Consider the following 12,429-nt stretch of genomic DNA (forward strand, 5'->3'; position numbering starts at 1 on the left):
AAATAAGTATCTTGATCATTTATTTAGCCTAATTTCTTCTGTTATAAATGTTATTGTACTTCCTGATAAAAATTATTGTCAAGTTTTCTCTTTAATTCAACAGGGGGATAAAGGAGACACCGGAGCACTTGGTCTTCCAGGAGTTAGAGGATCACAAGGTGAAAAGGGAGATCCAGGCCTGCCAGGGCCTTCTGGAGGTTCATGTTGTAAAGTAAATATCTCCTTTACAATTATCATATCTCCCCACATGGTCTGATCTTACCACATCTCCTGGCCAGGGAAGGAAGCAAAAAAGAGTATAGAGACAGGACAGCATGGGATCGCAGCTGATTCTTTTTGTAAGGCATAACATTTCCCAGGATGATTTTAAGTAATGTTTTACCTCACAAAAAGAATCAGCTGCGATCCCATGCTGTCCTGTCTGTATACTCTTTTTTTGCTTTCTTCCCTGGCCAGAAGATGTGGTATGATCAGACTTTGTTCCTGCACAGTCAGACACGGCCATTATACAGTACATAACAGAGGCACATTTATAAGATTATCTCAGCACAGGGACATTATTTTTACCCACATCAAATTATGGAAATTATTATTCTTCAAAGATCAGTTGATTAAAATGTTGATTAAAATTAACTTTTTTCTTGGGAAAATCCCTTTAAAGATTGAAGTTTGGAAGTCTATTAACTCTATTAATGTTACTTCTTAGCTAAGTAGTATTATTAATATAAAAATATAAATGATTAATTATATCTTATTCTCATTTTCTACACACAGGATGATGTGTCTTCTGTATCTCCTGCACAACATGTAGAGGTTCTTAGACCACCTGGACCTAAGGTGAGAACTTGAAATTAAAATAAGCAATTATTATAAAATTCCACTGGTAAGGCCAATCCCCTTGTAATGATAAAAATTAGTATACAATTCCACAGATAAGGCCAATCCCATTGTAATAATAATTATTATAAAATTATACATGTAAGGCGAGTCCCCTTATAATATTTGTCCTACTGGCCCACTCTTATCATTGACACCTAAAAAGGATTCAGCAGCAGTGCTATTAAATGTGGATTTTAAAGGGAATCTATCAGCACATTTCTGCTATGTAATTTGACAGCAGCATGAGGTAGGGACAGCGTCCCTAATTCCCAGTGATGTGTCACTTAGTTTATTGGATGCAGCAGTTATGCTAGAGTCACAGTTTTCTCTGTTGCAGATTTAGCAAAGATCGGAATGATGGTAGCTGTATTATCCTTCCCACACCATTGATTGGCATCTTTTTGTCTACATTGTATGATAACAGAAAGCTGCTATTCAGTACTGGAGCTGTGGTTGGACTAGGATGCATGAGGCAGCTTGACCCGTAGTGATAATCTCCTGCTGATAAAACACTAATTGTATTGAAACAGAGAAACACAGTCCAGTAAGTGACACATCTCTGTAAACAGGATCTCTTCCACCACATCATGGTGCTCTGGATTACATAGCAAAAACCTGCTGACAAATTCCCTTTAAGGCTTTTATAGACAAAATAGATTGAGAATGTTCTATGCCAGTAACTACAGTACAGACCAAAAGTTTGGACACACCTTCTCATTTAAAGATTTTTCTGTATTTTCATGACTATGAAAATTGTACATTCACACTGAAGGCATCAAAACTATGAATTAACACATGTGGAATTATATACTTAACAAAAAAGTGTGAAACAACTGAAAATATGTCTTATATTCTAGGTTCTTCAAAGTAGCCACCTTCTGCTTTGATGACTGCTTTGTAAACTCTTGGCATTCTCTTGATGAGCTTCAAGAGGTGGTCAACGGAAATTGTCTTCCAAGAATCTTGAAGGAGTTCCCAGAGATGCTTAGCACTTGTTGCCCCTTTTGCCTTCACTCTGCGGTCCAGCTCACCCCAAACCATCTCGATATGGTTCAGGTCTGGTGACTGTGCAGGCCAGGTCATATGGCGTAGCACCCCATCACTCTCCCTCTTGGTCAAATAGCCCTTACACAGCCTGACAGGTGTGTTTGAGGTCATTGTCCTGTTGAAAAATAAATGATGGTCCAACTAAACGCAAACTGGATGGAATAGCATGCCGCTGCAAGATGCTGTGGTAGCCATGCTGGTTCAGTATGCCTTCAATTTTGAATAAATCCCCAACAGTGTCACCAGCAAAGCACCCCCACACCATCACACCTCCTCCTCCATGCTTCATAGTGAGAACCAGGCATGTAGAGTCCATCCGTTCACCTCTTCTGAGTCTCACAGAGACACGGTGGTTGGAACCAAAGATCTCAAATTTGGACTCATCAGACCAAAGCACAGATTTCCACTGGTCTAATGTCCATTCCTTGTGTTCTTTAGCGCAAACAAGTCTCTTCTGCTTGTTGCTTGTCCTTAGCAGTGGTTTCCTAGCAGCTATTTTACCATGAAGGCCTGCTGCACAAAGTCTCCTCTGAACAGTTGTTGTAGAGATGTGTCTGCTGCTAGAACTCTGTGTGGCATTGACCTGGTCTCTAATCTGAGCTGCTGTTAACCTGCGATTTCTGAGGCTGGTGACTTGGATAAACTTATCCTCAGAAGCAGAGGTGACTCTTGGTCTTCCTTTCCTGGGGCGGTCCTCATGTGAGCCAGTTTCTTTGTAGCGCTTGATGGCTTTTGCAACTGCACTTGGGGACACTTTCAAAGTTTCCCAATTTTTCGGACTGACTGACCTTCATTTCTTAAAGTAATGATGGTCACTCGTTTTTCTTTACTTAGCTGCTTTTTACTTGCCATAATACAAATTCTAACAGTCTATTCAGTAGGACTATTAGCTGTGTATCCACCAGACTTCTGCACAACACAACTGATGGTCCCAACCTCATTTATAAGGCAAGAAATCCCACTTATTAAACCTGACAGGGCACACCTGTGAAGTGAAAACCATTTCCGGTGACTACCTCTTGAAGCTTATCAAGAGAATGCCAAGAGTGTGCAAAGCAGTCATCAAAGCAAAAGGTGGCTACTTTGAAGAACCTAGAATATAAGACATATTTTCAGTTGTTTCACACTTTTTTGTTAAGTATACAATTCCACATGTGTTAATTCATAGTTTTGAAGCCTTCAGTGTGAATGTACAATTTTCATAGTCATGAAAATACAGAAAAATCTTTAAATGAGAAGGTGTGTCCAAACTTTTGGTCTGTACTGTACATTTATGTACACCGGATAACGGCCACCTAATTTACCATTAATTTAAGTTAATTTAGGCTAACAAAGAATAATTGTTATATCCTATAATATATTCTGTGTTTTGCTTGTAGGGTGAGAAGGGAGACCCAGGAGAGGTTTGTATACAGCTATGTGGCATTGTGATGGCAGCCCAATTAATGTCTCATTAACTAGGTATTTACCCTACTTATAATTTCTTCTTATTGGAAGGGCTGTAGTTTGTGCAATGACAACAGTAAGATCAAAACTATTGGTCCTCCAGGTCCTGTTGGGCCTCCAGGTCCACCAGGTCCTCCTGGCTCTCCTGGGCCCATAATTCCATCAGAAGCAAAGAGCCCTACAATCTTCCACCAGGTATGTTTTATCGTATACTGCTCATTTCCATTAACTTTTCTGTTAGTTTCTCAGCTCGATGTCCTCTAAAGCAGAAAATATGGTTGTTGTTTTTTCTATAAATCAGAAAATGTTCTCCATCCCTTACTCTGAATTCCACAGAAGGAGCACTACTATCAAGGGAACTGTGTAATGCTGGTCCCTGTGATCAGAAACCTTTATAAAAAAAAAAGAGTTTGCCCAAAAAGTACAACCCTTTTAACATTTTCTTTTTACAGAATGGCAGATCGGAGGTGTATGGCTCAGTACTTTATTCTGTGAGTTCTCTCTGCTTTTTTCTGTTCTTATACAGTATAAATTCATGAATATTGACTGTATATACATTTATAGATAGTTAGTACAAAAAGTAGTGGCACTGTGGTTAGCCACTAAAAAATATACAGGAATATAGCAGGCTTCCAAAAGTAAAGCAATTACAAATCGGCACTGTTTGTCCTAAATTCCAGGTCCTTTACAACTTCTAGCCTATTGTGATTGATATAGGATCTTGGATAACATTGGATTTACATAGAAGTTGATTATTATGAGGCCAATTCAGAAAAAAATATGTATAAAGCAGTGTGCACTGGAGAAAGATGAGCTCATCTTACAGCTTGAAAGTTACTTTTGAGGCACTAGGCTTGGAAGTTACACTTAAAGAGTTATTCCCATCTCCAAGATCGTATCCCAATATGTAGTAGGTGTCATAATAATAATAATATTAGCAAATGCCTCCAATTAGGAATGTAGTATAGTTTTTCTGATTCGCTATGTCTCTTTCCTCATGTGAAGGCATTGCAGGACCTTAGGTATCCATGGTTACGACCACTGATATAATGACAGTTAGTTAGCTAGTTGCTAGTGGTCGTAACCATGGAAACCTTAGGTCCTGCACATGAGGAAATAAACATAGCAAATCGGAAAAACTATACTACATTTCTAATTGGAGGTATTTTCTAATATTGTTATTACACCTACTACATATTGGGATAGGATCTTGGAGATGGGAATACAGCTTTAAGTTTTGAGACACAGTTTTTTAGAAGTTACACTTTAGGAAAAAGGCTTTGTGGTTACATATGCATTTTATTTGAACAATTAAAGAAGATGTCCATTACTTTTTATTATCCCCCCAATGTATTCCCCCAGGGTCCATAAGGGTTTTTGTAATTACCTTGCATTGCAGTTACTGCCTGTGAGCGGCGCTATCGCGGGCCGCTCACAGGCATCACGTGACCCGCCACTGATGTTAAGTCAAGTGAGGCGTGATATCAGTGACACGGTCCGCGCGGTGGATGCTGGGCTGAGGGACAGGTTACCTCGTGCGTCACACTCAGCATCCACCATGGAACGCAGAAGTAAGTCACATGATACCTGTGAGCGGCCAGCGATAGCGCCACTCACAGGCAGTAACTGCAACGCAAGGTATTTACAAAAACCCTTATGGGCCCCGGGGGGAATACATTAGGGGGATAATAAAAAGTAGTGGTCAACCCCTTTAATAAAATATAGCCATAACATGACATAGGACATATAGATAGGAAAGACCACAGATGAGGAAAAATGGTGAAAAACTATTGGACACAAGGTATACAAGCATTATATATAGTATATATACATCATGTAATATAAATAGCAAGGTATATCCATGAAATCATTAAGAGCAGAAGAAAATATGTAAGAGCAACATCAAATGTCTGCTTTCTATACCAATAGTAATCAATTAGCAGCAGGTCATAAACCAATATACAAGGCAATGTGTATAATATATATAAAGAAAGTTAGGCAATGTGGTTTGGTCCAAACATATGCAGTTTTATTGGTTTCATAAAACTCTTAACAAAGTATATGGTTGTATATTTTTAGTGGCTGGAAAACCCTTTTTAAATGAAACAATCATTTCTTGTAATAAGTAATACTTGTATACATTTTTTAACCCTTATGGCTGCCAATACAATGTGCAAACAATGGACAGAAATAAAGCTCTTTTCAAAACAAAAACTGGTTGCTTTTCCACTTCAGGATACATTTTAAGGAGAAACAGGGAATTTTTTTAATTCTCTGATTCTCACACTGAACAAATTTACAGTATTTTAATACTTTCAGAACATCTCAACAAACAAGACTTCAACTCTAATTATTCCCATACACTGGATTATAGTTATCCTAATCCACTGATTTCTGCAAAACTGGCCAACTATCTAATGTGTATTGGGGACCTCCCAACGCTCTACCGACAGATGCTATTGGGGTGAGATGTCAAGGGTCAAGCAGTTTAAATGTACCTGGCGATTCTTTTGTTCTCTACGTAGATAAGTCACTGGCAGATGAGTCTGGAAGTGGCTTACCCAACTCTCCTTCTACTGAAGCTTCTCCCAGCACCACAGCTGGTAATTGACAGATCAGTCCTTATGTACAAGTGAGGGAGAGACCTATAAGTTACCAGCTGTGGCGCTGGGAGAAGCCGGCCAGGGGGGCAGAGCCGGACTAGTCTCATGTCCGGATATGTTCCCCAGCCGGAGCGTTTCCATCGTGCTGCCAGGCGGCAATTTATGCTGTCCGTGGTTTGAAATAGCATGAATCACCTGACAGGTTCCCTTAGAATAACACAAAAGAAATAAAACACAGACATGTTGCAATTCAAAATCAGTACATATCTTATATAGTGCTAAACTGAAATAGTTAATGTTGACTTTCTGCACAGGGCCCTCCTGGAATCCCTGGAATCCCTGGCCCTCCAGGACCTCCCGGACCACCTGGGGTTGTTTATCTAAATGTAAGTTTTATTTTCATGAGTGTCTGTGCCCCCTGGGGTAACCGATTCTAAGCAATTATGAACACCAAGAGCAACCCCATACAAAATCTTATTATTGTACAAGTTTTGCCACCCAGGACAGAAGGGACTAGTATTTGTTACCCCTTCCCTGTTAGGTGTATCCCTCACTCTCTGTTTGTCAAAAGTGCAATTCCCCTGGACAGTGTTCTGCACAGGTTCTCCCCACCTAATAGTAAAGGGGAAAGGACTGACGACACTATGACAGCCAAATGCCAAATACTTTTGCCCTTAACCGCTTCGCGACGGCCCACTGTAGATAAACGTCGTCGCTTGCTGGGCTCTGTGCAGCGCCGACGTTTAAAAACGGTGGGTGGTCTCGCAGCGCTCAGGACCCCCAGGGTCCTGCAAGCGCTGCGTTTGCGGTGCAGAGCGATAGCTCTGACAGGGGACATCATCGAGACCTGATTGGGTCAGGTCCCAATGATATTAACCCTTTGCTATGTTCTATATGCCGCGATCTATACATTACATGAGATCAGTGATCAGAAAAATAAAAATTAATGTCCCATACAGGACTAAGTAAAAATGTGAAAAAAAAGTAAAAAAAAATGTTTTTAAACTGTTAAAAAAAATCACAAAATAAATAAAAATGAATAAATAAAATATTAAACCAATAAATCCTTATATTTATGCAAAAACAAAAAAGTACACATATTTGGTATCGCCACGTCCGAAACAACCCGATCTATAAAACTTCACACTAATTAACTCCTTCTGTGCACACCGTAATAAAAATAAATAAAAAACGGAGCAAAAAAATATGCTTTTTCATCATATCGCCAAGCAAAAAGTGGAAAAAATGCGATCAAAAAGCAAAATGGAAATAAAAATGGTACCGCTGAAAACGTCATCTTGTTCCGCAAAAAAAAAGTCGCCATACAGCTCCATCAGCCGAAAAATAAAAAAGTTATAGCGCTCAGAATAAAGCAATGCAAAAAAAATATTTTTTCTATAAAATTGTTTTATTGTGTAAAAGCGCCAAAACATAAAAAAAATATACAGCAAGTGTAGTATCGCTGTAAACGTACTGACCCGAAGAATAACGCTGCCTGATCACTTTTACCACACGCAGAACGGCATAAAAAAAAACCTCAAAAAACAATTCCTGAATTGTTGGTTTTTGTTAATTTTACCTCCCAAAAAATGGAATAGAAAGCGATCAAAAAATGTCACGTACCCAAAAATGGTACTAATAAAAATGTCAACTCGTCCCGCAAAAAACAAGCCATCACATGACTCTGTCGGCCGAAATATGGTAAAATTATAGCTCTCAAAATATGGCAATGCAAAAACTAGATTTTGCAAAAAAAAGCGTCTCTTAGTGTGTGACAGCTGTCAGTCATAAAAACCCGATATAAATCTGGTATCTCTGTAATCGCACCGACCCGAAGAATAAAGTAATCTCATCACTTATACCGCATGAGGAATGGCGTAAAAAAATAAATAAAACCAATTCTTCACCTGCTACTGATTTGTTTATTATGTCTCCCAAAGATCGAAGTAAGGCTCTGCCCACATTTATCCTGCGCTCTGCGCTAAGCACTTACACCAGAGTTTCCGTGTAAATCTCTGAAATATGTGATTCAGCCGGAATTACATCACTTGGAAATTTAGATGGAAACCCCGATGTAAGTGCTCAGCCTAGAGCGCCGGATAAATGTTACGTAAAATGTTCCCAATAAAAGCTTCAACTCAGTCCTCAAAAAAAGCTAGTCCCCACTCAGGTCCGTCATCTGTTAAAAATATAAGGGACTTCCAAGTTACTGGTAGCAGAAAGGCTCTGGAAAAGCGAAATGGCCCTTGCCCCCCAAAAGAAATTCAGAAAATGTTGTGCTCCCAAATCCAAATGCCTATTCTACAACAATTTGTTCTCCAATTGTCAAATAGCGCTCCGTCCCCCCAGATCTCGCCGTCTGGCTGAGCGGTACGATACAGCCACATATGGGGTATTGACACTTTTAGAAGAAATTGTGTGACACATTTCGGCACCATTTTTACCCATTGCCCTGTGTGAAAATATAAAATCTGAGGGTAAAACATTTTTTTGTGGTAAAAATATAATTATGCTTTTTTCACTGCCCAATGGTATAAATTTAAAAATTAAAAAATACTCACTACTTCCCTAGGTGAATTCCTTGAGAGGTGTAGTTTACAAAATGGGGTCACTTGTGGGGGTTTCTGCTGTTTCGGCATGTCAGCGACTCTTCAAATATGACATGGTGTCTGCAACCTATCCCAGCCAACATAGCGCTCCTTTCTCTTCCAAACCCTGCCGTACACCAAAGCAGTGGTTTTCCCCCACATATGGGGTATCGGCGTGTTCAGGAGAAATTGCACAACAAATTTCATGGTGCAATTTATCCTGTTACCCTTATGATAATGCAAAATTAGGGAATGAAAAACATTTTTTGTGGGAAAAATGTGAAAATTTTATTTTTATGGCTCAATATTATAAACTTCTGTGAAGCAGCTGGGGGTGCAAGGTGCTCACCACACATCTAGATAAGTTCCCTAAGGGGTCTAGTTTCCAAAATGGTGTCACTTGTGGGGGGTTTCCACTGTTTAGGCACATCAGGGGCTCCCCAAATGCAACATGGCATCCGCTAATTATTCAAACAAATTTTACATTCAAAAAGTCAAATGGCGCTCCTTCCCTTTCAAACCCTGCCGTGCGCCCAAGCAGTGGTTTGCCTCCACATATGGGGTATCATTGTGTTCAGGAGAAATTGCACAACAAATTTCATGGTGCAATTTATCCTATTACCCTTATGATAATGCAAAATTAAGGGATGAAGAACGTTTTTGTGGGAAAAATGTGAAAATTTTATTTTTACAGCTCATTATTATAAACTTCTGTGAAGCACCTTGAGGTTCAAGGTGCTCACCACACATCTACATAAGTTCCCTAAGGGGTCTAGTTTCCAAAATGGTGGCACTTGTGGGGGGTTTCCAGTGTTTAGGCACATTAGGGTCTCCCCAAATGCGACATGGCATGTGCTAATTATTCAAACAAATTTTACATTCAAAAAGTCAAATGGCGCTCCTTCCCTTTCAAACCCTGCCGTGCGCCCAAACAGTGGTTTGCCTCCACATATGGGGTATCGGCATGTTCAGGAGAAATTGCATAACAAACTTCATGGTGCAAGTTATCCTATTACCCTTATGATAATGCAAAATTAAGGGATGAAAAACGTTTTTGTGGGAAAAATGTGAAAATTGTATTTTTACAGCTCATTATTATAAACTTCTGTGAAGCACCTTGGGGTTCAAGGTGCTCACCACACATCTAGATAAGTTCCCTAAGGGGTCTAGTTTCCAAAATGGTGTCACTTGTGGGGGGTTTCCACTGTTTAGGCACATCAGGGGCTCCCCAAATGCAACATGGCATCCGCTAATTATTCAAACAAATTTTACATTCAAAAAGTCAAATGGCGCTCCTTCCCTTTCAAACCCTGCCGTGCGCCCAAGCAGTGGTTTGCCTCCACATATGGGGTATCAGCGTGTTCAGGAGAAATTGCACAACAAATTTCATGGTGCAATTTATCCTATTACCCTTATGATAATGCAAAATTAAGGGATGAAGAAAGTTTTTGTGGGAAAAATGTGAAAATTTTATTTTTACAGCTCATTATTATAAATTCTGTGAAGCACCTTGAGGTTCAAGGTGCTCACCACACATCTACATAAGTTCCCTAAGGGGTCTAGTTTCCAAAATGGTGGCACTTGTGGGGGGTTTCCAGTGTTTAGGCACATTAGGGGCTCCCCAAATGCGACATGGCATGTGCTAATTATTCAAACAAATTTTACATTCAAAAAGTCAAATGGCGCTCCTTCCCTTTCAAACCCTGCCGTGCGCCCAAACAGTGGTTTGCCTCCACATATGGGGTATCGGCATGTTCAGGAGAAATTGCATAACAAACTTCATGGTGCAATTTATCCTATTACCCTTATGATAATGCAAAATTAAGGGATGAAAAACGTTTTTGTGGGAAAAATGTGAAAATTGTATTTTTACAGCTCATTATTATAAACTTCTGTGAAGCACCTTGGGGTTCAAGGTGCTCACCACACATCTAGATAAGTTCCCTAAGGGGTCTAGTTTCCAAAATGGTGTCACTTGTGGGGGGTTTCCACTGTTTAGGCACATCAGGGGCTCCCCAAATGCAACATGGTGTCCGCTAATTATTCAAACAAATTTTACATTCAAAAAGTCAAATGGTGCTCCTTCCCTTTCAAACCCTGCCGTGCGCCCAAACAGTGGTTTGCCTCCACATATGGGGTATCGGCGTGTTCAGGAGAAATTGCACAACAAACTTCATGGTGCAATTTATCCTATTACCCTTATGATAATGCAAAATTAAGGGATGAAAAACGTTTTTGTGGGAAAAATGTGAAAATTTTATTTTTACAGCTCATTATTATAAACTTCTGTGAAGCACCTTGGGGTTCAAGGTGCTCACCACACATCTAGATAAGTTCCCTAAGGGGTCTAGTTTCCAAAATGGTGTCACTTGTGGGGGGTTTCCACTGTTTAGGCACATCAGGGACTCCCCAAATGCAACATGACGTCCGCTAATTATTCAAACAAATTTTACATTCAAAAAGTCAAATGGCGCTCCTTCCCTTTCAAACCCTGCCGTGCGCCCAAACAGTGGTTTGCCTCCACATATGGGGTATCAGCGTGTTCAGAAGAAATTGCACAACAAATTTCATGGTGCAATTTATCCTATTATCCTTATGATAATGCAAAATTAAGGGATGAAAAGCGTTTTTGTGGGAAAAATGTGAAAATTTTATTTTTACAGCTCAATATTATAAACTTCAGTGAAGCACCTTGGGGTTCAAGGTGCTCACCACACATCTAGATAAGTTCCCTAAGGGGTCTAGTTTCCAAAATGGTGTCAATTGTGGGGGGTTTCCACTGTTTAGGAACATCAGGGGCTCTCCAAACGCAACATGGTGTCTGCTAATTATTCAGACAAATTTTACATTCAAAAAGTCAAATGGCGCTCCTTCCCTTCCGAACCCTGCAGTGCGCCCAAACAGTGGTTTTCCCTCACATATGGGGTATCAGCGCACTCAAGAGAAATTGCACAAAAAAATTTGGGGTCCATTTTTTCCTGTTACCCTTGTGAAAATAAAAAAAGTTGGGTCTAAAGTAACATTTTTGTGAAAAAAGTTAAATGTTAATTTTTTTCTTCCACATTCTAAAAATTCCTGTGAAGCACCTGAAGGGTTAATAAAGTTCTTGAATGTGGTTTTGAGCACCTTGAGGGGTGCAGTTTTTAGAATGGTGTCACTTTTCGGTATTTTCTGTCATAAAGACCCTTCAAAGTGACTTCAAATATGATGTGGTCCCTAAAAAAATGTTTTTGTAAATTTTGTTGGAAAAATGAGAAATCGCTGGTCAACTTTTAACCCTTATAGCTCCCTAACAAAAAAAAATTTTGGTTCCAAAATTGTGCTGATGTAAAGTAGACATGTGGGAAATGTTATTTATTAACTATTTTGTGTGACATATCTCTCTGATTTAAAGGCATGAAAATTCAAAGTTTGAAAATTGCTAAATTTTCAAAATTTTCGCCAAATTTCCGATTTTTTCACAAATAAACGCAAGTGATGTCAAAGAAATTTTACCACTATCATGAAGTACAATATGTCACGAAAAAAAAATCTCAGAATCAGGGGAATCCGTTGAAGCGTTCCAGAGTAATTACTTCATAAAGTGACAATGGTCAGAATTGAAAAAATTGGCCCGGTCACGAAGGCAAAAACAGGCTCTGGTGCGAAGTGGTTAATTCTAAGTACCTGACCTCTATCTATACACAACGTGTACATCTTCTTTTATTGTACTGTCAATGGTTAACATTGCACGCACAGGAATTTTCATTAATAACACTGAATAGATTTTTTGGAAACCATTCCATAAGAAGTAGTCTCTGGTGAAAAAGTGATTATGATTACCAAAAAATTTCATCTCCAAAAGAAGATGACTTTTCCTGGACCTT

At 39.4% G+C, this 12,429-nt stretch overlaps 1 protein-coding gene across 2 annotated transcripts in view; it reads left to right on the top strand.

The window, feature by feature from the left end:
• Positions 1-12,429, top strand: part of LOC141272540 (uncharacterized) — a 48,867-nt gene that overhangs the window by 26,191 nt on the left and 10,247 nt on the right. For both annotated transcript variants that reach the window (XM_073683361.1, XM_073683362.1), the window contains exons 8-13: positions 104-211; positions 775-837; positions 3,306-3,329; positions 3,424-3,567; positions 3,825-3,863; positions 6,290-6,361. In XM_073683361.1, coding sequence (XP_073539462.1) covers positions 104-211; positions 775-837; positions 3,306-3,329; positions 3,424-3,567; positions 3,825-3,863; positions 6,290-6,361 — 450 coding nt within the window. The remainder of the gene's footprint in view (positions 1-103; positions 212-774; positions 838-3,305; positions 3,330-3,423; positions 3,568-3,824; positions 3,864-6,289; positions 6,362-12,429) is intronic.

Source organism: Phyllobates terribilis, unplaced genomic scaffold (genome assembly GCF_046119375.1).
Source record: "Phyllobates terribilis strain yellow unplaced genomic scaffold, ASM4611937v1 Scaffold_5__5_contigs__length_657084704, whole genome shotgun sequence".
NCBI classification, from domain to species: domain Eukaryota; kingdom Metazoa; phylum Chordata; class Amphibia; order Anura; family Dendrobatidae; genus Phyllobates; species Phyllobates terribilis.